The sequence below is a fragment of the Nannospalax galili genome, unplaced genomic scaffold (genome assembly GCF_000622305.1).
Source record: "Nannospalax galili isolate Female #2095 unplaced genomic scaffold, S.galili_v1.0 scaffold363, whole genome shotgun sequence".
NCBI lineage: Eukaryota > Metazoa > Chordata > Mammalia > Rodentia > Spalacidae > Nannospalax > Nannospalax galili.
In genome coordinates this window covers 2,302,248-2,327,389 of record NW_008351176.1, presented here as the reverse complement: position 1 = coordinate 2,327,389, position 25,142 = coordinate 2,302,248, and the positions used below count along the sequence as shown (strand labels likewise).

The 25,142-nt window shown below is 45.0% G+C and overlaps 1 protein-coding gene across 3 annotated transcripts; it reads left to right on the top strand.

The window, feature by feature from the left end:
* Positions 1-3,970: 3,970 nt before the first annotated feature.
* LOC103746102 (monocyte chemotactic protein 1B-like) lies at positions 3,971-19,890 on the top strand. 3 transcript variants are annotated; one of them, XM_029553595.1, is made up of 3 exons: positions 3,971-4,102; positions 4,815-4,932; positions 19,469-19,890. In XM_029553595.1, the coding sequence occupies exons 1-3, from the start codon at positions 4,033-4,035 to the stop codon at positions 19,572-19,574; spliced, it is 294 nt and encodes a 97-aa protein (XP_029409455.1). In that variant the 5' UTR covers positions 3,971-4,032; the 3' UTR covers positions 19,575-19,890. The 3 variants fall into 3 exon arrangements, with proteins under 3 accessions (XP_029409455.1, XP_008846382.1, XP_008846416.1); XM_008848160.3 differs by lacking the exon at positions 19,469-19,890 and adding an exon at positions 5,262-5,795; XM_008848194.3 differs by lacking the exons at positions 3,971-4,102; positions 4,815-4,932 and adding exons at positions 18,142-18,275; positions 19,019-19,133.
* The last annotated feature ends 5,252 nt before the right edge of the window (positions 19,891-25,142 follow it).

The window sequence follows — 25,142 nt, the reverse complement described above, 5'->3', positions numbered from 1 at the left end:
GTGTCATGCAAGCCCCAATTAAAGAAACCAGCTTCTCTTCACTGGGCAAGGCAAAGGTACTGCAGAGTGACATACTTCTGTCAGTCCATCAGTTCACCTGGCTTCTCCACCTTCATCTCTCACCTTCATAGGCCCAAGAGAAGGTCTCAAGTGATGCACCGCTTCCCCAACCAATCCAGACTGCTGCAAGTGACCCTCCCCTTTCTCTCTCAATATACCCTGCCCACCATTGCCTCCTTCAACGCACCAATGCCATTGGCTCCTTTGTGAAAGTGGACCTGAAGCAGAGCTGCAGCAGAACGCAGAAATGCTTGGATGCTGGAAGCTCAGAGAGAACCCTGCTGAGGTTTGTTCTGAGGCTCAGCCCTATCTTCAGTCTACTACTTTCCTAGGAAGCACTTTTTATCTGGTTCACTCTCCTCAGCACCCTCCCTGAGGCTTGCCCAAGGCAAATGCTTACTGTCACTGGTGTTATGATCAGATGGTGCAGAACAGGCCTGAAAATGCAACATGGAGAGATCTCAGAGAGGAGCCAGCATGAGTACCGCCATCAGCCTTCTGCATCACTTTGGGCTCGTCGTGGCCTTGTTCTTGGCCTCAGTTTCTCCATCTGAGAAATAAGTACATCATCTTAGAGATCTCATTCCCACTGGACATTCTGTGAAGGAATAATGGAGGTCTGTGGTCCTTGAAAGGACTGCAGAGTACCCAGGAGCAAAATCCTGGCCCATAGGAGCTCAGTGCTCACCTGGGGAGAGTAGAGGGCAGCTGCTGGACGATGACTCTGGGCAGGTACCAAATGTGCACCTCACTCAAATGCTTGGCTGGGGATGTCATCAGGACATCCTACAGGGACAGGGACATGCTAGTAAGTAAACTGGAAGTGGTCAGCTGAGGGCTCAGGCATTACTTCTGATCTTTCTAGAGAACTCACTGGTACTTCTTTCTTCCATTCGGTCAGTGAATGGGAGTGTACAGTATTGACCAGGGTTCATGCAGTGGAGGATCCTGAAAACCAGGCAGCCCCCATAGAGGAAGAAGAAGAGGATTATTCACCCAGAGAAACTTTCCATTTCTTATCTGGGTGGTGAAAAGGAGAGGCCCCCTCCCACGGGTCCTGGGATGCTGGGGTTCATTAAAACATTGATCCTCACCCCACTTACATCTCTTCCCTGGGCCTTTCCCTTGGATGCCCCCAAGCCAGAGCCCAGCCCAGGCCTGTGCTGAGCAGTTCACTGTTCCCAGCACAGGCCCACGTGAGAGCTGTCTGGCTCCTTGCCCAGCTTCTAGAATGCAGACTGCAGCCAAATAAATTCTCTCCAGCAGGATCAGGGAACTTCCAAGGCTGCCTCAGAGTGGGAATTTCCAAGCTTTTCTCCCACTCTGCTGCTGCTGACCTACCAGCTGGAAAGGCATATTTTGTTGATAAGAGTAGAAGAGGGCGGAAGACGACAGACAGGGTGGAAGACAGACAATCACTTTCCGTTCTTTTGTTTGTGATTCACACCAGTTCACCTCCTTTGTGTTAACTAAGGCTTGCAGTGGCCAATTCACTTTTCAGAGATGGCAACTGTGGTTCAATAATCTGTCTCAATGCTTGGCAAAGCTAAGAGCTTTTCAATCTGTGGTCCTGGGCCAGGTGCATTTCCATCTCATGAATATGTTTCTTCACACACAAAGAGAAGTAGACACACACACTTTCTCTAGGTCTTTTGGATCTGGGATTATAGAATGATAGAGACTGGATGGGGTCCAGAGGGAACCATTTAAAGACCTGAGTGTCTTTCAAATTGTTAATGCTACAGAAAGCCCGAGGAATGAATAAATTCCATAGAAAATGACACACTCATATTCAGCTGTGAGCTTCTATGAATATGAGGAAAAGCTCTTGGAAGTTAAAGTAAGAGGGTCTGGGAAGGAATGACTGTGCAAAGCTATCGTCTCCTGTCCTGGAAATGTTTCACATATTTGAGAAGAGTGGAGTGAGCCACCCGCAAAGGACTGAGCCAAAGACAGAGGGGTTCTGACACCAGTCAGGAAGGAAAAAGCATTAGCCAGATAAAGATACAGACCGAATGCAAAGAACGTCCCTAAAGGACCATAACCCAGCTTGTTCTCTCTTCCTCTACCTGCTTGTATTTCTGCCCAAGAATCTAGACTGTTCTCCCAGTAGAGCCTCTGCCCTAGATTCTCTAGGAAACCAATACCCATCATGAGACACTTAGCATCATATTCATGGTCCCTGGATGGGAACAACAGTTTCCCTGGGTCACCTGTGTTACCAGGCAAGTGACTCAACTTCACTTTCAACCTACGGATAGTTAGGTTGTTTGACAACTAATTAGACGGTACTGGAAGGACCTCATTACCATTCCCAGTTCTTAGTAAGCCCCCAATAATGCTGTTAATGACCACTTACAGTAGACCAAACACAGTTACATGTTTGATGCAACCCATTTCCTATCACAAATATGGGAATGGGCAAACTGCTTTTTCCAAGAAATTGCATTCCTTTTATAGGCATTGTCTCTGTTACCCTCTGTAAAAGAAGAGTCCTAGGTCAATTCCTAGGACTTGCCAATTCCATCTGGCAAGTGCACAGCAAGTCTCAGAAAGGTGGTATGGCAGAATGAGGGAGTCAAGGCGCCTGAGTGGGAGGCTCTGTGTGGCACTGGCATGCCTCAGGGAGTCCAGCCATTTTTGTAAAAGCGAAACATTTGCTGAAATGAATTCTAAGGACCTTTTAGATTATATTGCCATAATCCCATGGTTCCTGGAGAACTCTAAGGCTGAACTATAGAGAGAAGCCAGGCATTCCAGTTCCCCAAATATGACTCCTCTGCTTATTCATGCTCTCTGGAAATCAAGAAGGAAGCAGGGAAGAAGGCCATCATGAGTAGGGTGTACCTCTTGCCCACTGCTGCCGTCTCTGCCAACCACAGGCTCCCAGCACCCAGTGACTTAACCACGAGGAATGTTTCTTGATGCCCCTTTAGCTGGCCACTACTTTGGTAAGTGTTGAGCACTGAGAGGAAAGCCAACACACAGCCAGGAAACAAGCCGGACAATTTGCGATGTTTCCTTCTGTTAGTAAGCCACCATAATTAATGGCTGCACAGAACTGGAGGCTGGACTACCTGGGTTTATTCCAGGGGAACTTGGGCAGGATACCTGCATATACTGTCTGGGCCTCAGCTGCATGACCTATACAATGGGAACTAACAATAACTACTTAGTAACAATACCTACTTAGTTGGAGAGTTTAAAGACCACATTGCAAAGGGTTCCAAACATTCCTGGCACAGAGTAAGTGCCATATGAGTTTTATATGGAAAATGCTTTTGCCACATGAGCTGATTTGTGTGACTTCTTCCAATTCTGGAATCTTGCAACTCAGAGAATTCATTTCAATGATTACAAAGCCCTACAGTTCTGCAAGGAATCCGTCCACTACGTCCCTGCATATTAAAGAACAAAGCTGTTGACTGCACTATTAAGCAAGGCCTGTGGAACAAGAACCTGGTGGGCTTGTTGGTGGAGCCCACTTCACCTTCAAGGTCCTTTTCCAGTTCCAAGATCCATCAGTCCAAAAGGAAGATGGGACACGCTTCCAGGTCCCTTGGAACCTCGGGTTTCCTGCCTACTTTCTCTTACTTCAGAGAAAGCGGACCCACTCCATTCACACTTGCGGTCAGTCTGGCATACCGGCTCCCCTTTCCGCTTTTCCCTCTCCCTAATCCATTTCATTTGGTTGCAGTAGCGAGACTGGAATAGGTGCCAAGTCTCAACCCATAGCTTCTCGTTTCTACTTCCTGGAAACCTCCCGGGGCGCTGCTCTTGCTCAGCAGATTCTACATTCCACTTCGTCATTCACTGAAGATGATGCTCCTGAAAGAGGTGGGCAAGCCCCTTGCCTGGCTCCACCCCCTTGGCTTACAATAAAAGGCGGAGGCCGAGCTGCTCAAAAAGCAGAGAAGCTGAGGTCAGCCCAGAGCCTGACAACTCTCACTGAAGCTCGCTCTCTCCTCTACCATGAAGGTCTCTGCCGTGTGCCTACTGCTCGCAGCTGCTGCCTGCAGCATTCTTGTGCTGGCCCAACCAGGTGAGACCCCTACCTCCTTATCCCCAGAGCACCTAGCTCCATCTTTGGGTTGCCATGAGCCATCACAGAATGAGAGGTACTCAGTCTTACCTTAACAGATTTTTTTTAAAGCAAGGTAAGGCAGCTGGGAGGAGGACTAGGAGCCAAATCAATGACAGCTGCTCCTGGGCAGAGCCTACACTAGAATTTCCATCCCTCAGATTTCCTACCCTAGCTGCTTTCAGCAGTGTTTGGGATCCTGGATGATCTAAGGAGGGTCCCAGGCTGTGAGTGTGTAGTGTATTTCCATACACAAGGGAATGTGGGAGGAGACCCTGAATCTGTGTTTCGTCCAGTCCAACTTCCAGAAATAGTGACTCTGAAGAGGCAGTCGATATCAGGGATGCTGATAATCAGACATATATTTTGGAGCCTAGAATAGGGTTCCAGGTAATCTTCTTTGGCCCTGATAAATTGAATTCTTAGCCCTGCCTAGTGGCACTCCCCAGAGTCACTTAGTTTTGACAGCTCTCTTTTCTTCTGTCTGTTCCAATATTGTAAACTCATAGAAAACTGAGTCAGCATGGGTAGATCATATCCCAGCTGACATATTGGGATTTAAGGGGTTCTACCCCTTACACCTGTGGAAACTGCCTTCTCCTCATGACTCTACTCAAGGCCAGAAGCATCTAGCACATCCTAACATGCCTCTCCTTTGTGATTGGTTCTCCAGATGCAGTTAACTCCCCAGTCACCTGCTGCTACACATTCAACAAGAGGAAGATCCCAGAGAACAGGCTGGTGAGCTACAGGAGAATCACCAGCAGCAAGTGTCCCAAAGAAGCTGTGATGTGAGTTTCACAGACCACCCCCCTCACTCCTGTAAAGTTCTTCCTCAAAGAACAAGAGATGATCCACATGAGCTTAGAGTCAGTTATCCAGTGTCCAGTGGTTCTAAGTTAACAGTGACTCCAACACCACTGTCAGTGTCGGTCCTTGTTCAGACCATTCCAATTCCATGAGCTCACTCTGGGATGCACTATAAGCAGCAGGCTACTCTGTTCCTTTCTTCCACATGCCTTCCTCCTCCCGCCCCTACACAGACCCTTGGTGCATAGTGGATTGAACTCCTGGCGGATCAGAAGTATCTCATGTAAAGGTGTCTTCTCTCTTCCTACAGCCTCACCACCAAGCAGAAAAAGGAGATCTGTGCTGACCCCAAGCAGAACTGGGTCCAGGACTACATTGCCAAACTGGAACAGAAAAGTCAACAGAACCCAACTCTATCAGGACATACAGCTATACTTAAAAGAACATCTACACTAGAAACTTCAGCACCGCTGAACACTAACTTAACCCAAGAATCTGCAGCCAATGTATCTACCACAAGCCTTCCTTTAGTAACCTCAAACACTGCTACAGTAGCGACCGTATGAAAGTGAACTAGTGTGACATGGAATGTATCGCCTTAAATAATGTTAATCTTATTTAACTTATTGATGTCTTGAGTTCATCTTCCATGGATATTAGTATTTCTTAGACTAGATTTGGGACCATTGCTTACCCTGTGTGGACCCAGATTCTACATTTTGAATGTTATGAGAGTCTTTGTAAAGATGAGTAAAAAACTTTGTATTTTAAATTCCAAGGCATTGTTTAAAATATTATTATGGAAAAGAATATTATATAATTATTGAGCAATATATATTTTTGTAAAAAGTCTGGCTTTTGGTGTTTTCTTGAGGAAATTCACAAAGCTGAATGTATAAATTTGGTGGGGGACAGGGACAAGATTACCAAGGATGGGGTTCACATTGTGGAGAAACTGGAGAGTGGATTGGGTTGGTCTGTTCCTTTGAACGGTCTCATCTGGGTATCATAGAGTCGTTAAGATAGGCCTAGCTGGACATGCTGGTGCCACTGTTCCAGCCCCTGGCATTGCTGCTTAGTCACATGCTTAGCAAAAGCCTAGGCCACTTTCCTTTTCTTACTCTCCTCACATACGTTCCAACGGCCCTTTCACTGGGCTGCCTCCCCTCCAGTTTCTGCCCCTCAACTAACTCTAACTAGGAATTAGAAACACTACGGGCACTGGAGAATTGGGGGATTTAGCCGTCCTCCAGAAGGTGATGGTGGCAAGGTTCATAAGCAGAGGAAGACAACAATTCATCTTTGGTGATGGTTAGGGTTTTTCTAGAAAAGTTAGAAACATTAAGAAAAAAAGAAAGATGAAGAATGCATGGATGCAGAATGATGGTGTGTGTACATCAAAGGGGGAGACAATCAGATGGCGGCCATGTCTATGCCAAGTGATGGGGATCTGATTAATTAATTTATAATCAATTAATCACATTTTATGTGTATGAATGTTTTGCCTGAATGTTTATAAATGCATCCATGTGTGCAATGCCCACAGAGGCCAGAAGAGGGCATCAAATCCCCTGGAATTGGAGTTACAGGTGGTTGGTAGCCACCATGTGGATGCTAGGAACTAACCTTGGGTCTTCTGCAAGAGCAGCTAGAGCTCTTGACCGCTGAACCATCTCTCCAGTCCTGTGGTGGGGATTTTAGAAGAGAAGATTGAATATAAGTTTTCGAATGTGAAGGTGAGAATGTGATACTATATCCAACCTTGTAGTTGAAAGGAAATGATGAAAATGTCTGGTTCACTGAAGAGGGATGGGTCCCATTCAGAGGTTCAGAGGTGACCTTCAAAAATGTGTCTTGGTGGCTGCATGTAGTCACAAAGTAGAAAGACAAATGAGAGACTAAGGCCCATCAAGAGATGAGGGCTGAATACAGTGTAATAGAGGACTTTGGAGAAAAAGTGCTCTGGGCAGGGTGAAATTCTGAATGTAATTGTTGTAGCTGCAGCTGTGGACTTGACAGAAACCTAGAGTCACTTTTGAAGAGGAAACCTCAGCTGAAGAATTACTTAGATTGGCCTTCAGCCATATCTATGAGACATTGTCTTAATTGCTAATTGATGTAGGAAGGCCTAGCACACTGTGGGTGGTGCCACCTCTAGGCAGGAGGGGCTGGGCTGTATAACGCAGCTAGCTGAGCAAGTCAGGGGAACAAGCCGGTAAGCAGCATTCCTCCATGGTCACCATTCAATTCCTGTCTCCGGGTTCCTGCCTTGAACTCCTGCCGTGCTTCCCTCCATGATGGACTGCAACCTGTAAGATGAAATAAATCCTTTCCTCCCCAAGTTGCCATGGTGTTTATCCCAGCAATAGAAAGCAAACCAGGATAGTCAAAGATGGAGAAGGACCTATGGCTTCAGATACAGACACTTCCCCTTCTGTGAACGTTTAAAGGCACCAGCTTCTCTGAATCCTGAATGCACTTCTCTCCATCACCACCCCCACCCCAACCCCAGGAGTCTAGGATCACATAATTAAATGGTTGGTTCTTCTCTTTCTAAATATCCAGTCTAAATATCTGTGTTCCCTTACATAGCATCTGACCCCCCCCTTAGGGGCATTTGGACCTTCTAAGCACACACAGCCCTTCCACAAGGGAGCAAACTCTCAGTGCTTTTTCCCATCTATCTGGTAGGGAGACTGCCACTGCCAGGCTAGATCAGCAGTGCCTCTGGCAGCATGTGATGTGGGGAGAGCTCTAGCTGGCAGGAGGGACACTTGGATTCTGATCCTGGAGCTGGCACTGTCTCAGTCACTTAGGACAAGTCATTTGTTCTGTGTCTGTCTATCATAGAGTAAGGGTGATGATCTTACAGAGACGCATGCCCATCGAAGTTTTCTTCTAGATCTGGCAGCACGTCTCCTGGAAAACTTCCATCACAGCTCAGAGTTGAGAGGTCTCTGCTGCTGCATAACTGAGCCAGACCAGGGTCTCTGGCTCAGGTTCAGTGTTTCCTACAGAGTCACAAGGGCCCAAACAGAAGACGATCTGTGGGCAGGTATTTGTGGAATTCACCAATCCTTCATTCCAGTTCGGACAATCACTTCTGTCACTCTTCCCCATATCCAGTCATCAGCATTGGTTAACAGCCAGAAATGAATCTTAAATCATAGTCAATGCTAAGAGGCCAAAGACCAATAAAATACAGAGAATCGGGGCCCCACCTTATAGCTTACAGAACAAAAGGTCTCCGACGCCAGGCTGAGTCACTGCAGAGAAGAGAGGAAGAGGCAGAGGGATGGGGATGCACGTGCTTAAACCTGAACAGTCTATTCACAGTGTTTTTGAAAGCCCTATCAGCTTGTTCTTGTGAAATGTTGACTCTTTCTTTTTCTTGAAGAAGCATGGATTCCTCGATCCTTGTTTGCACAATGAAGCTGAGCTCAAGGCTCTGGCAAGTGCTTAGGCGATTAAGGCAGCCAAATATAATGCATTCATTTCCCGATGCTGTCAGTGCTCTGTTCCAGAAAGTCTCATCCTTTCCCATCATTCTCAGTTTTCCAGCCTCTGACCATTGCTCAATTCTAAAACCATTTCCATGCTCTGTTACAGCAGCACACCACCCCAGGCACCACATTCTGTATTGGTCTCTGATTGCTACTATAACAAACTACCATAAACGTAATGGCTTAAAACAACCAAATACATTAGGTTGGTGTCTAGGCTGGGAGTCTATAATGGGTGAGTTCAGCTGCATTCCCTTGGAAGGATCTGGGGAGAAATGTTTTCTTGCCTTTTTCAATTTCTAGAAACCACTTATATCCCATTCCTCTTTCCTGACTTCTGTGTGTGTTCTCTGCTTCCGAAGAAGTCACAGCTTTTGTAGCACAGGCTAGCCTCAAACTCCTGGCAATCCTCCTCCCTCAAAATTTTAAGTATTGGGATTACAGGGATGCACCACCCCACCCGGCTGTAGTCACATCTTTCTGACTCTGACTTTCTCGCTTTCACCTTCAAAGGACCTTCGCGACTGTCCTGAGCCCGTCCATACAGCCAAGCTGATCTCCCATCTCAGTCTTCCGTCCCGTCTGCAAACTCCTTTGCGAGGTCAGTTAGGACATGTCCGAGCTCCAGGCATTAGATTAAGGTGTGGGCACCTAGAGGACAGAGCTGCTTTTCAGACTACATGCCTAGGAACCAGGTGTAGATTTACACTCAATATCTAGGCACATTCCCCTGGCCTCTGAGATCTCAGTCTTGTTTGCTGATGAGATTGTCAGATAACCATGTGGAGTCACCTTTTGTCTGTGACTGTGTAGGTAAGAGACTTGCTTTGTAAATCAAGTGGTTTCTAAGTGGCTTGTGTGTGATGGTTAATGTTTACTGCCCTCTTGGTTGGATTAAGAGGTACTTAGGGGATTAGTAAAGCATACTCTGGATGAGCCTATGAAGGCATTTGCAGAGACGACTGACATGTGGGATAGAAACAGAGGGAGACCCACCCCAAACGTGGCAACATCATCCACCAGATCAAGGATCTTGACAGAGAAGTGGACGTAGGAGAAGCAGACAGCATGCGTAAGCTCCACCATCCCAGAACCAGTGCATCTATTGTGGCTGCCATGTCTCATGCACATCAGACTTCAGCCTCCCCACACCCTGTTCTGAGGCTTCCAGCTGCATGAGCTGAGTGGCTCCTGGGACCTCTGACTCCCCAGTGTGCAGGCAGTCACTGTGGAACTATCCAGCCTTCAGGTGTTCAAGCACATAGCAGTCTAATTAACTCCCTTTTATAAGTATGTACACACACACACACACACACACACACACACACACACGCACACACACACATACTGGTCTTCTAGAGAACACTGCCTGTGTACCCACGTTCCTTTGGAAATAAAAGTGCATGGACCAGCATTATGGCTCAGCAGGTAAAGGTGCTTGCCATCAAGTTTGACAACCTGAGATTAATTTCTGAGATGGACAAGATAGAAGGAGAGAATCAGCTTCTGCAAGTTTTCCTCTTACCTACACACACACACACACACACACACACACACACACACACACACTAATAAATGCATTTCTAAATGTTTAAAATATAAGCATGTCACCAAAGATTCTGATGCAGGATGTTGAAATTGGGAGTAGGGGTGGGGGAGGCTCCCTTACTGTTGATAGGTTTAGGAGTTTCCCAGAAGACCCTAGTACACACAGGAGTTGGGGACCATCCTCCTCAGCCTCTCATTCAGGTTACTGCACTCTCGGGGAGTGCTGTGACCTCTGGCACCAGTTTTCATGAAGTCTTTTGTTCTGACTGAACTTGGACTTGGTCAGCTTCCAATCAGGAGTGAAAGGGAATAGACAGTCAGGAAAGAAATTAGAGACTGTGGAACGTGAGGAAGAGCCAGTGCACCAACTCAAGCACTGACATGGATATTTTTCCATTTTAAAAAATATTTTATTATCTTTATTTTATGTGTATGAGTATATTGCTTGCATGTATGTAAGTGCACACATGTCGTGTGAAGCTTGTGGAGATCAGAAGAGGGCTTTGGATTTCCTGGAACTGGAGTTATGGATGGTTGTTAGTAACCATGTAGGTGCTGGGATTAGAACCCAGGTTCTCTGCAAGAGCAGGCAGTGATCTTAACCACTGAGCCATCTCTCCAGTCCCCTATTTGTATTTTTTTTAATTTTATTTATTGTTTTTATTTTATGTGTGTGAGTGTATTGCCTACATGTGTGTAAGTGCACCCGAGTTGTGCAATACTCATGCAGGTCAGAAGAGGGCATTGGATGCCCTGGAACTGGAGTTACGATACAAATGGTTCCTAGCCACCATGTGAGTGCTAGGAATTGAACCTGGGTTCTCTGTAAGAGCAGTCAGTGCTCTTAACCATTGGACCATCTCTCCAGTCCCCCTATTTTTAAAAGTTATAACTGATGCAGAAAAGTTGTATATATTTATGAGTTATGATTTTTAAATTATTAATAGTTATTATTACTACTAGTAGTGTGTGTGTGCGTGCGTGTGTGTGTGCCGATGCTTGCATGGCACTGCCCATGTGTGGAGGTCAGAGAACAAACCTCAGGAGTTGGTTCTCTCCTTCCACTTTGTTGAAGTAGGGTCTCTCTTGTTTCTGGTGCTGTACTACAAACTCTGGGCTACCTGGTCTTTAAGCTTCCAGATGATTCTCCTGTCTCTACGGGCCTCTTAGCGACATATTCTGTTCCAACGGCCAAAAATGTCAAAAGTATTTGGGAGCTCTTATCTAATCCTTAAAAGATTTTAGGGTTACCTCTTCAGAGGGGGGATGTTAGAGTAGCACAAAGCCCCATAAAAAAATAAAAATAAAAGAAGAAAGAGTACATGAAGTTATCAGAAAAAAGTGATGGTGAGATATGGGAGGAGTTGGAGGGGAGGGAGTGGGCATGGATTTGATCAAAACACCTTATATGCACGCATGAAATTCTCAATAAATCATTTATTTAAAATAATAAATAAATAAAAAATGTCTATGTCAGTGTTTGAGTTGGTGCATCGGCTTTTCCTACACAATCCACAAAACCTTGAACTTCTTTTCTGACTCTCTAGTCCCTTTCACTCCTGATTGGAACTTGACCAAGTTCAGTCAGAGCAAAAGACTTCATGTATCTCCGTAGGTGTGTCCGTATTACAGATGAGTGAACCACATCCAGCTTTTTTACGTGGATTCTGGGCCTTGAACTCAGACTGCCAACTTCCACAGCAAGCACTTCACCTGCTGAGCCCCCCGCCAGCCCCTCATATGTGTTTTTATGCAAGTATACACCGTATAATGTTCAAGTAAGAGTAAACTTAGTAATTTCCTCAAAAAAGTATCCCTTTAAAAGTGAAAACCTCACAATTCTTTCTTCTTGCTTTAACGATATGCATATAATTAGGGCTGCAGAGATGGCCCAGTGGTTAAGAGCACAGGCTGCTCTTGCAGAGGACTAGGGTTCAGTTCCCAGCACCCACATGGTGGTTAACAATTGGCAGTAACTCCAGTTCCAGGGGATCTGACACCATCGTCTGTCCTCCACCGGCACTGCACAAGACAGGTGCACTTACATACATGCAGGCATAACACTCATACACATAAAATAAAAATAAATAAACTAAAAATAAAATATACATGTTTGTAAGTGTGTGTCAGACATGTGCATGACCACAGAGGCTAGAGGAGGCCATCAGATCCCCTGGAGCTAGAGTTACAAGTGGTTGTGTACCACTCAACACGGATGCTGGGAACGGAACTCAGGTCCTCTGGAAGAGCAGTAAGCAATCTTACCCACTGAGCCATCTCTCCAATTCCTAGATTGGGTAATTTATAAACAACAGACACTTATTTCTCATAGTTCTGAAGACTTGGGAAGTCCAAAACTGAGACACCAGTAGATCTGGTTCTGGTAACGCTCATTCTGCTCAACGATGGTTATTTGTTGCTGTGTTCTCCCGTAGTAAAGGGGAAAACAGTCTGCTGGCTTCTTTTAACAAAACTAACACCATAAATGAGGACTATGCACTCATGCCCAAATCTGTTCCCAAAGCCCTTCTTTGTACTATAACTGTGAGAAGGCAGCTTCGATATATGAATTTGGGGCATGGGCTGGGAGAACCCAGTAACTCAGATCTCCAGACTCTAATAGGCATCTCTCAAAGTAACACAGTATCCTCCTCCCAGCTGCTGGCTGGTTGGATTTCTTATGAGTAACTCAGCCATCACCAGTGTTTAGTTTGTTCTTCATTGCCGTGACAAAACACTCTGATCAATACCAACTTGGGGAGGAAAGGGTAAATTTATTCAGCTGACATCTCCCAGGTTGCAGTTCATCAGGGAGCCCAAGGTAGGAACTCAGGGCAGGAACCTGGAGGCAGGAGCTGGAACACAGGCCATGGAGGAATGCTGCTTACTGGCTTGCTCCCCTGGCCCCTGCTCAGCCTGCTTTCTTATACAACACAGGCCCACCTGCCCAGGGGTGGCACCACCCACAGTGGGCTGGGCCCTCCCACATCACTCATCAAGAAGATGCCCCTCAGACATGGCCACAGGCCAGTCCAATAGAGGCAATTCCTCAACTGAGGCTCCCTCAACCCAGGTGTGTCAAGTTGACACTAAAGCTATCCAGCACAGCAACTGAAGAGAAAAAAGGTTTATTTCAGCTCACAGTTCAGGGTACAGTCCATCATGGCAGCAGAATCAAGAGCTCGAAGCAGCTGGTCCCATGGGATCCACAACAGGCAAGCAGAGGCTGATGAATGCCGCTACTCAGCTCCCTTTCTCCACTTATACGATCCAGGATCCCGGCCAGGGAGTGGTGCCACCCACAGTGGGTGGATCTTCCCACCCCACTTAACATGATGCAGTCACGACATGGCCCTTCTCCCAGGTGGTTCAGGACTGTGTGAAGTTGACAGTTAGCACTAACCGTCACACCTGATGATCATTCATGTTGAGCATTCTTTCCTATATCTTAACTGTCCACTTTTATGCCTCCATTTGTCTATTTAGATATACTGTCTGTTTAGCATGGGGGAGGGGTGAGACAGAGTATAGCCCAGACTGGCCTTAAATTCATTATCAAGCTAAAAACTGACCTTGAACTCTGGTCCTCCTGCCTCCACCTCCCAAGTACTGGGATTGCAGGGACAGACTGCTGCATTTGACTCCTATAGTCATTTCTGATTAGATTACTTGTGGGGTTGTTGGGGGGGGGTTGTTTTTAGCTATTGAACTGAGTTCCTTCCATGTTTCTGTCATGAACCCTTCATCAGATGTGATAATTTCTCCTTCTGTACGGCATTCATCACTCTGTTGATTGCATCTTTGCTGTGTTTGATAAAATACCATTGGCTGATTTTTGTTTTGTTTTATACTTCAGGGTCCTGCCCATGCCCATGTCAGGAAGCATCTTCTGTGTGCCTTCTTCCTGTAGCTTCATGACTTCAGGCCTCACATTTTAGATCTTTAACCCATTTTGAGTTGGTTTTCACATGCAGTGACATGGGGCTGAGTTTCAGTCTTCTGGATGTGGAGATCCAATTTTCCTAGTACTGTTTATCAAGTCTCTTCTCTGGGGCATGTCCTGAGCACCTCTGCTAGAAATCCTTTGGGTATAATGACTGGGAATAGAATTTTTTAAAAAGGTTTTAAGCAGCGATGTATCCAGTTGGATAGAGTGGTTTAAGGAAGAGAATTGGTTAAGAATGTGCAGTTCCCATTCAAACCTGGGAACTTTGACTTTTTTAAAAGAGTCATGGATCAGATGTGGAGGCAGCAAAGAAATCAGCCAAGGACAAAGCAAAGAAACCAGCGAAGAATGCCTGCAGGGAGAGACCTTACCTGTCTTCACCAGCAGATCAGAAAAGCAGGGGTGAGGTGCGGGGAGGAATGATGTTGTCAAGATAATCAGAAACCGAGACTCGAAAGGACTTTGACTCTTCCAGCTGTAAAACAACTTCAGTCTTCCAAGAGTCAGAGATCAGCAGTGGTGGCTACTGAAGGAGTGCCTGTCCAGTAAGTTCCTCCCCCGGGGGAGGAAAACGACAAACCAGAGGTCTTATAGGAGACTGATCTGGAAGCCATGGCCAAGGATGATCCTACTGAGAGCAGGCCCAGAGCTCCTGCGGGGGACATCTTCCCTGGTGCCTGTCTAGAGGTACACAAGAACAGCTGGGCATCATCTCTCACTGCTGAGTTTCATGTGCACATATGTGTGGATGCCAGATCCAGATGTTGCTCCTCTGGCACCATCTCCCTGTTTTATTGAGAGTCTCTCACTGAACCTGGAGCTCATTGATTAGGCTAGCTTGGCTGGCCAGAGAACCCAGGGATCCTCCTGTCTCTACCTCCCCAGTGCTGGGATTACAGGTATGTGCTGCTTTGCCCAACTTTTAGTGGGTTCCAGGATCAAGCTCAGGTCCTCACGCCTGCACAGCAAGTTTAAGCCATCTCCCTGTCCCCACTGCTTGGATTTCTCCCTGTCCTCCCTTTCCCAATGAATATCTATTACAATTGTCTTGTTTCTACTCTGCTTTGTATGCAGGTGAGTTGGGAACAAATCAATGATTCAATTTTTGAGTGTTATATCAATTTTTATTGGAACTCTAAAATTTACTTTTTAAAGACTTCATTCTCTTTTTAACTTTTAAAATATTTCCAAGAAACACATTAGAAAATTCACCATAATTTCCAACTTTTAGCATAGTCCATAGAATAGTTAATATACCTAACTTTGTTGGGCAACAGATTTCCAGACCATTCTCACCTTACAAAACTGAAACTATCTACTCATTAAACAAATCGCCATTTCCCCCTCTCCCAAGTATCTAGGGACCATCATTCTACTTTTTCTATGAATTTGGCAACTTAGATGCTCACATAAATGAAATCATCCAATGTATGTCTTTTTGTGCCCAACTTATTCAATTGGGATACTGTCCTTAAAGTTAATCCATGCCATAGCATATTAGCATTTCCTTTTCAAAACTGAGTAATAGTCTGCCATATGAATATGCCTCATTTTATATGCTTATTCATTCAATGATGGGCATTTGGGTTGCTTTAAACCCTTGTCTATTATGTGTAACACTGCTGTGATCTTGGGTATATGAATACCCTTTCCAGAGTCTGCTTTTCATTATATACGCAGAAGTGAGATTGCTGGTAATCCTAGCTTTAACTTTTTGAGGAAATAAGGTCCTGTTTTCCATAAGGACTGTGCTGCTTTACATTCCCACAAATGGTGCACAGGGCCCACTCTCTTCTCAAGTGTTTTTCAGTGTTAGAGATGGAACTCAGAGCCTTGCACATGCCAGGCAAATGCTCTACTGAACTACACCCCCAGCCTTTATTTTGTGGTTTGATATCAGTTCCATAGCGGGAGTGAAGCAGCACCTCAGGATGTTTCTGATTTGTATTTTTATTCCCTTTTATTTACTTTTTATTTTTTGTTTGTTTGTGGGACTTGACATTGAACTCAGAGCCTCACACCTTTCCACTGACTAGTGGTACCGAGAAACTCATTCTTGTCTGTCATCCTTAAGTAATGTCCATTGTTGGGGCTGCAGAGATGGCTCAGCAGTTAAGAGCACTGGCTGCTTTTGCAGAGGATCTGGGTTCTGTTCCCAGCACCCACATGGCAGCTAACAACCACCTACAACTCCAGTTCCAGGGTATCTGACACCCATTTCTGACCTCAGGTACTGCACAACACAGATAAACTCACATACACGCAAGCAATATACTCATTCACATAAAATTAAATGTCCATTGACATCCTTTGTCCATCTTTAATTCAGTTTTTTTAAACCTTTATTTTTTAGAAGAAGCATTTCATTACAGCTTTAACATACTCAATAACAATTTCCAGAGCAAGGATACATCTCTTTCAAAAGTGGCTATAAAATTTTTAGGTCCACAGTTGAATTAATACAGTTATACAATATTGAACGCAGTATAAACCCTGTAAGATATAAAATTGAATGAGTTTTTAACCTTTAAAAAAGATCTCCATTTTACTTTAAAATATACTGCTTCTTACAGAAACTCATTGTTTTTGCAAATAACACTTAGATGTTGGCACTTGTGTCTCTAATCTGTATGTACCTGATTATTACTAGTCATAGTAAGTTGCATTCAGATCCTTGGCACCTGTGTATGGATATAAAGTCATTGGGTAGATGTCAATGGCAATGTTTATCACCTCTACTAATTAACATGACATAAATTCTTATGCTTCCTCCTCAAATATAGCTCATTTTTTAAATTTGTTGATTGTGTGTGTGTGTGTGTGTATGTGTGTGTATCACACAGAACAGCCCAAACCATCTTATCCATCTATACACCCACTTTTGTGGAAGTTCTTAATAAACCTAGCTGTTGACCTTAATCAGTTATATGCTTTGTAAACATATTCTCCCATTCCTTAAGTTAAATGCTTACTTTGTTGACTGACTAGTTTTTAGATTTGCTGTGGTCTTTTTCTACATGGATTCTAGGGATGAAACCCAGGCAAATGTTCTTGCCTAGCGTGTACTGCATCCCTGACTCCAGATTTTTTGACATAGTGTCTCATTATATAACCCGTATTGCCTCAAACTTACAATCCTCTTGCTTCAGCTTCCCAAATGCTAAGGTCTGAGATTACAGACACATACCACTACACCCAGCCTGACTTCCCTATATTCTTTTGCTTGGAAAAAAAATTCTTCATAGCTAATCAGATATTTTGAAAACCACAGCAATCCAAGATGCTTATGTGCTATGTAATTCTGGCAACCCCATATCGTGGTTTTAAAACATGTCCTTTTACACTTTCTGGTTAAAAGGTATAATCTATGTTCATTAGCTTTGCTCCAGAGAGTTTTAAAGCATCACATAAAATATATGGTCATGTGAAGGGAGCACAGGGGTATGCAGAGGAAGAGAGGGAGGGAGTGAAAGAATAGCATCTGACCCACCTCTCCACTCTTTAAGTCCTCCAATCCCAGACATCAGACTTTGAATGAAGGCTTTGTGATGACCCCCAACCTCAACCAGCATCTACCTGCAAAAGATGAGAAAGACCTTAAGCAAGTGTTGGTTAGCTGAGGTGGTAAACTTTCATATTCAAAAACTCATTACTTGTTTTGTTCTAAGTCACTGTTTTCAGTTAGGCTGTTACAGAGTAATAGATTACTACACGGGGCATTGCAGGTTTAGGAACTGTTCTTCAGAGAACACTCCATTCTATTTTCCTGCTAATGTTGTATTATGCTTTCTTCTGACACTTGGAAAGCTACCAGGACTTAGGGCACTGAAGTATTTGAGTGTATTTGGGAATCCAGCCAGAATTTAGTGCCTATTTTTGGACTTGGGGGGTCCTAAGGATGCTACCTGAAGAGGGATATGGGGAATCCTCTGGGTCTCCTTGACTTTGGCATCCCTGCTTCCTTCCTCTTTCTGCAGAAACCATTTCCTTTCAAAGAAGCTGAGCTCGCAAGAACAGCCAGAAGTCATATACAGTACCCTATCCAACAGCCACCACTTCATCTGCCATTCTTGTCTTAGATGGAAAAAGGCCAGTCCCAAATTACTCCATCCTGTGATTCATTCTGAATAACAAAGAACCCGCCCTATTTGCCATCTATAAAAGGCAGAAGCAGAGCTGCCACAACAGCAGAGACACTGAAGCCAGCCCAGAACCTGCCAACTCCCACTGAAGCTTGCCCACTCTTCCACCATGCAGGTCTCCACCGTGTTTCTGTGCCTGCTGCTCACAGCCGCTGCCTGCAGCATCCTCGTGCTGGCTCAGCCAGGTGAGACCCCTGCCTCACTCTCCCCAGAGCACACGACTCCATCTTTAGGTTGTCATGGACCATCGCGGAATGAGAGGTACCCATAGTCTTACCTTAAAAGATGCTTTTTACCAAGATAAGGCAGCTGAGAGAGGGACTAGGAGCCAGCCCAGTGACACAGCTGCTCCTGGGCAGATCCTACAACCAGAATTCTGCTCCCCCAGGACTCATTTATGGAAATACCTTTTTGTGTAGTTCCTGCCCCCAGCTGCTTTCAGTAGTACTGAGGGGGCTGCGTGAACAAAGCGGGGTCTGGGGGAGTGCATGTTCTCAGAAAGAGAAATGAAAAGGAGGAGACTCAGGGTCTAGCCTCTACTTTATCTAGTTCAGTTTCCAGGGACAGCAGCTCTGTAGACAGTTGGTATCAGGGATGCTCACAACAAGACAGAGCTTTCTGAGCCAAAAAGCGTCCTCCTACTCTAAGGAACTGGGTTATTATATTAACTCTTTCCAGTGTCACTCAGAGTTCTCATCAGTTCTTCTTGCCCCTGTTGATTGGGAATGGTGCGTTCCAATTTCATAGCCCTTGATAGTGAGAGAGAATTAAAGGGACATCTAGAAAGGGAGAGACATTCAACTTCGGGTGGGCAACTCTCCCTTCCACCTTTTCCTATATCTTTGACTCCTTCCTACTATCCCCTTTGTCTGAAATAGAAAGGCACAGAACCTACCATAAAGAGTCTTTTCTTGTTATTGCATTGCAGAGAGCATCAACACTCCCATATGCTGCTACGTACTCAATAAGAAAAGGATCCCCATGCAGAAGCTGGAGAGCTACACAAGGACCACCAGCAGCCACTGTCCACGGGAGGATGTGATGTGAGTGAAACACACCCCAGCCTTCAGCCTAAAGCTCTAAGTCATTCCCTGAGAGGAAAGGACTATTACACTCACATGCACAGACCATCACTAATGCAAACTTAGAAAATTGCCAGTGGGAAAACCGAGTCCCAACATTCTCTTTCAATCCACCAGTCAGAACTTTCAACCTCCATCTAGGAACCAAGGGGGCTTGGCCTGGGCCAGTGAGAGCAGCAGCTTTTGGGAAATCCCTCCTCTGTCTTGTCTTCTTCCCCATCCACCCCTGGGGAAATGCACCAGCAGATACTCACAGAGTAAATTACAGTCCATCTAACCGAGTGGTCTCCCCGCAGCTTCAAGACCAAGCAAGGCAAGAAAGTTTGTACTGATTCCCAGCAGAAGTGGGTCCAGGATGCCATGAAATACTTGGACAAGAAAACGCAAACTTCAAATCCTTGAAGACTCATGACTAAATGGAAACTGAGCCAGGAGTTGAGAAGCAAACGATCTATAGCCCCATTCTTTCTGAAGATTGTTCTGACATTAGCTTATTATATTTCTAGGAATACAAGCTGTCTGTAGTAATGTGAAACTGTCTCTCTCAAGAATTCTCTTTAAGTTATTAATTTTTTATTTAATCTGCCATGTCCTTGGTGTGCTTTGACTGGAAAGCCCTGGACTCTTTGTGTCCCTGCAGTCTTTTACAAATTATTGTATGCTTTTCCTGTCCCCCTTGCTCCAATATTGTGATGGGTGTTGCAAGAACCAATGCAAAGATTTTATTCAAAAAGAGGTTAAGATGAATCATGATGGTATTATACTGTGGAATTTTTCTACGTATGATTATTGAATTTTCATATAAAATATATTTTTGTATAAAACCTATCTTTGATGGTGTCTTTTTAAAGGACAAAGTGAAGTTAGAAGGGTTAATGGGGTGGCAAGGAGTGGGGCTTAGGTACAGAGGGAGGGGATTGCATTACAAAAGAATCAGCAGGCTGTAGACTTCACCTGGGTTCACCTGTAAGTCAGGAGAGCACGGAAGGCTGCCGCCAGAAAAAGCCAGTCCCTGCCCCTCCCAGCTTTGAATCTGATATCTGACTTTAGCCGCAGCCATTTGGTCAAATAAATACCTTTCTTTCCTTCCCAAAGCGGTTGCCTTTCCCAGCATTTCGTTTATTTCATCAGCCTCCTGCCGGCTAGTCCCTCATCATTCTCCACCGTTCCAGTCCTTAATGCTACGAGCACATTTCCCCTTGAAAATGGAGCTATGGGACCAATGGATGACCTTGCAGATTCTCTTCCACATCTGGGAACCATGTGTCTTTAAAAATCTCCCATCTTGGGTTGGAGAGATGGCTCAGTGGTTAAGAACACTGGCTGCTCTTGCAGAAGACCCGGGTTTGAATCCCAGTACCCACATGGTGGCTAGCAACCATCCGTAACTGCAGTTCCAGGGGATCAGAGACCCTCTTCTGACCTCCATGGGCATTGCATGACACGGGTGCACTTACATACATGCAGGCATAACGATCATACACATAAAAAAAAAGTCTCCCATCTCTGACAGTCAGGGAGAGCAGGGAAGGGAGATTATTGAGGGCAGGAGTCTGACAGACCCCCATTTCTTCCAGCTGAGCCTCTTGGAGATAAGCGTTCCATTAAAGCATGAAGAAGAAGCACAATGTGTCAGGACATGTCCAACACCTTAGTGGCAAGCAGACAATGTTCTAGTGACCACGTGCTGAAATCATGATGCTCAGGCCAGCCTCCAACAGCACTTTCTGCCTCTCCGGCAGGCTGCAGTCAATCAGTCAAACCTCATCTCAGTACAGAAACAAGCAGCATCATTTCAAATCCCAAAAGAGCCACCAGGAGGCAGACTAGCCTCACCCAAGTTGTTATTCCTTCTTCCTGTCCCTATGGACTAGAGATGCTGCATTTGAGAGGAATGAATATGTGCTATACTATGATGAGTAAGTCCCGTGGTACAGGTTAATGTTAGGTAGAGCATGAAGGTGGACGGTCCAAGTGTTACATAGACTTGTCCTCCAACTGGCAAGCTATAGACAGACGCCTTCTTCCCAAGCTTGGCTGCATCTGTTTGCCTAGGACTATAAACTTGACTGTGGGCATTCCTCAAGAAAAAGAGGGGTAGGGAGAGTCAGTCACCCCTCCCACCCAATCAGTCATCCTTAACTGCATGAAGGGACGGAGCTAAGGGTATATATGCAGAAAAAAATATGCCATGAGGCACACACTCTCACCATTTTGGACAGCTGCTGGGAAGTCACGATATGGAGACTTTTCAGTGTGGTCTTGGGGTGGACGGAGTCTCCACATTCCTGTAAGTAACCCCTCACCCACTGCTCTACAAGTAACCCCAATAAACTTTTTTAGTTTCACAAACTGTAGTTTGGAGAAATGATATCACAATATGTCATAAGGACAGTGAAAAGAGGGGGCTGGATGGTGACTCCTAGAAGGAATTTTAGCAACACCAAGGGAAAGGGGCTCCCTGTGGCCATCCCAAAAGAATCAAGAATCAGCTTAAACAACTTTTGTCAAGCCTTAGATCACTTTCTTTCCTCCTCCTCATCTCTTCCTCTTCTTCCTCCTCTGCTTCCTCTCTCTTTCCCCTCCTTCTCTCTCTCTCTTTTCAATTCCGTCTTTTAGACAGAGTCTCATGTAGCCCAAGCTAGCCTAAGAGTCAGCAGGTGGCTGAGAATGAACTAATCCTCTTGCCTCTACGTCCCAAGTGCTAGGATGACAGGTGTAAACCACCACACCCAGGTTTTGTAGCCCTAGGGAATCAAACCAGGGCTTTGTGCATGTTAGTCAAGCGTCTACCAACTGAGACACACCCGTGGCTAGCTCTTCATTTTAAGCAATTCTAATCTCATTTGTCTTCATCTAAGCCTAGGGGCCCTTGTCCTCTTTGGGCATGGAGAAAGAGGTCAGGAAATTGAGAAAGGGTGGAGGTTAATGTGGGAGGAATGGGAGAGAAAGGGAGGAGTGGAAATTATGTAAATACAACACTCAAGTGTGATATATATATATATATTTCATATATATGAACCACCACAGACAGATACCCAAGTACCCTACCGAAGATGCTGATAGGGAGTGGTGGATAGGAAGCTGACCCTTTTTTCTTTTGACTGGTTCTCCTACATGCCTGGGAACCAATGATGGGATATATGTTGAAATTTCTTGGTATTCTTTCTATTTTACAGAACTTCACCTATGATCTCTGGCTTAGACATGAAGAACATGTCTTTTACTTGAAACTACCTAGATGTGGCTGCTAGGCACACACTTCTAAAGTAGCAGAGACTGTGAGTGTCCAGCACACAGACAAAGGTCCTTCCATAGTCCCTATCCCAATTTGCATTTCATTGGTGGCTGTGCATCTCAATGCTAACTGACTGGGTGGAGACTGAAATGATGGAAGTCATTTCCAAACTCAGTCCCTGCCAAACCCCCATACTTCCAGCTTACTCCTGCCCCATCATGGTGACCGTGGGGGCAAGAGGAGTCACCATCAGGGTGAAAGAAGTGTATATCCCCAAATACTGAGTACTGTGTAGGAAAGCCACATGCCCTACCTCATGTCATGAGCATAAAACTAGCTTTTGTTGTGTTAAGGACCCTGGTGACTGGGGGCTAGCTAACCCCAGTCACCAGGGCCTGATTAACAGAGGGATGACTGCGATGATCCTGTGTCACCACTGCAAACCTGAAACAGAGGGGCATGGTGATATTGGCCTGCAATCTAGCACTTGGGAGGCTGAGGCAAGAGGATTGCTGTAAGTTCGTGGCCAGCGCTGAGCTACATAGTAAGTTCAAGGTCAACCTAAGGATACAGAGCAGAACCCTGTCTCAAAATAAAAATTTAGCAGACTGTTGGTGACAGGCTGTGCTGGAAAGCTTTAGTGTCAACTTCACGCACACCTGGGTTGAAGGAGCCTCAACCGGGGAATTATCTCTATTGAACTGGCCTGTGGCTATGTCTGTGGGGCATCTTCTGGATTGCTGAGTGATGTGGGAGGGCCCAGCCCACTATGGGTGGTGCCACTCCTGGGCAGGTGGGCCTGTGTTGCATAAGAAAGCAGGCAGAGCAGGGGCCAAGGGAGCAAGCCAGTAAACCGTGTTCCTCCATGGCCTGTGCTCCAGCTTCTGCCTCCAGATTCCTGCCCTGAGTTCCTACCTTGGGCTCCCTGATGAACTGTGACCCGGGAGATATAAGATAAATAAACCCTTTCTTCCCCAAGTTGGTAGTAGTCAGAGTATTTTGTCACAGCAATGGAGAAACAAACTAGGACACAGGCATAGAAAGCTGATTTCTCAGGTTGGAAAGATGAAGGCCCATGTTCTAAAATGTCAAAGCTGTGGATTCCTGACTCCTGGAACTTTAGTCTGAAATATATACATATTAATAGTGCATCTGTCAAGGTACTGATATAAGGAAAACATTTAAAGAATTGAGTGACCTTGAGATAGAAATGAAAGAGAAGAAAATCCACAAATTCAAGATCTTACACTGTAGGAAATGCAAACCGTTAGTAGGTTCCAAACATTAAGAGAGGATATTTAAGGGTTAAAAATATTCAGCAGTGTTGCATACATGAGCTCACAGCAGCCGTGATTATCTGCATAAGACCAGAAAAGATCAAGCCAGTTAAAAAGTCCATCATGGGGTATGATGGCACACACCTCTAATCCCAGTACTCAGGAAGCAGAGGCATGTGGATCTCCATGAGATAGAGGCCAGCTTGGTCTACATAGCAAGTTCCAGGCCAGCTGGGGCTACAGGGAGACTCTGTCTCTAAAACAAAACAAAACAAAACAAAAAACAAAACAAAACCAGATTCCAGCATGGATGGGAAGGGCTGTTGAAGACCCCACTCATAGCTGAAGAGCTAATGACAGTTGATGGCTGCTGGGGGAATGTCACTTTTCTTTGTGTCTGAGGGAGGTGGCCCTGGTAGGTTGCCTATGTCCCAGAGGATGATCTCACACTCATACACATATGGGCAACACTAATTCGACTCAGCGACTTAAAGGCCAAATTAATTAACTAACTAACTTAAAAAGAGGGAGAAATAATTGGCAACAAAAGTCCAGGGCTTGGGTATAACTCAGTAGGTAGCACTTGCCTAACACATGTGGGGCCCTGGGTTACATCAGTGCTGCAAAAAATTTTCCCTTTCTTTCTTTCTTTCTTTCTTTCTTTCTTTCTTTCTTTCTTTCTTTCTTTCTTTCTCTCTCTCTCTCTTTCTTCCTTCTTTCTCTTTTTGTCTTTTTCTTTCTGTCTGTCTTTTTCTTTCTTTCTTTCTGTATATCTCTATCAAGCATCTATCTATCTATCTCTATTTCTTTCTCATCTCTATCTCTTTCTATCTCTTTGTCCAAGAAAAAATAAAAAAAGAACCCTCTCGGTTGAATGAAGTGACATGGGGTGAAAATCAGATTGAAATTGTATCTTTGTCATTTCAAACCTAATAGTCTCATTAGTAAGTAGAGGAGTGAGCAGATAAATAACTCGAAAGACATTTAGAAACTTGGACCGCTGGCAGGAATTGATTCAATACAGACATGAGATGCCTCCAGAGTTATTGAGAAAACGATGCTAAACTATCAAGGAAATGGTGCTTGAGCTTGGATTCCCAAAGCCATTTACACTTCAAAATGAATAGAAACTCCAAGCCCCCGAGTGCAGCAACATCACTAACAGATACTTAAAAGCAAAACATAGATGTGAAAGCACCATCATCACCAAAGACTCTAACAGGGAGTGTTACCTGGGGAAGGTGCCCTTTGTCTGCATGAAGACAAATGAATTTAGAATTCCTTAAAACTCAAGCAATAACTAAGCCTTGACAAGGATAGACTGAGATGATTCTTTGGGGCTTAGACAACAAGCTTTAAGAGCTGTCTTCAATGCACACCAGACATAGTCAAGGGAAGAAAAGAAAATGAGGAGCCTCACACAGCACCCAGAACCTGGATTTTAAAAAAGACAGA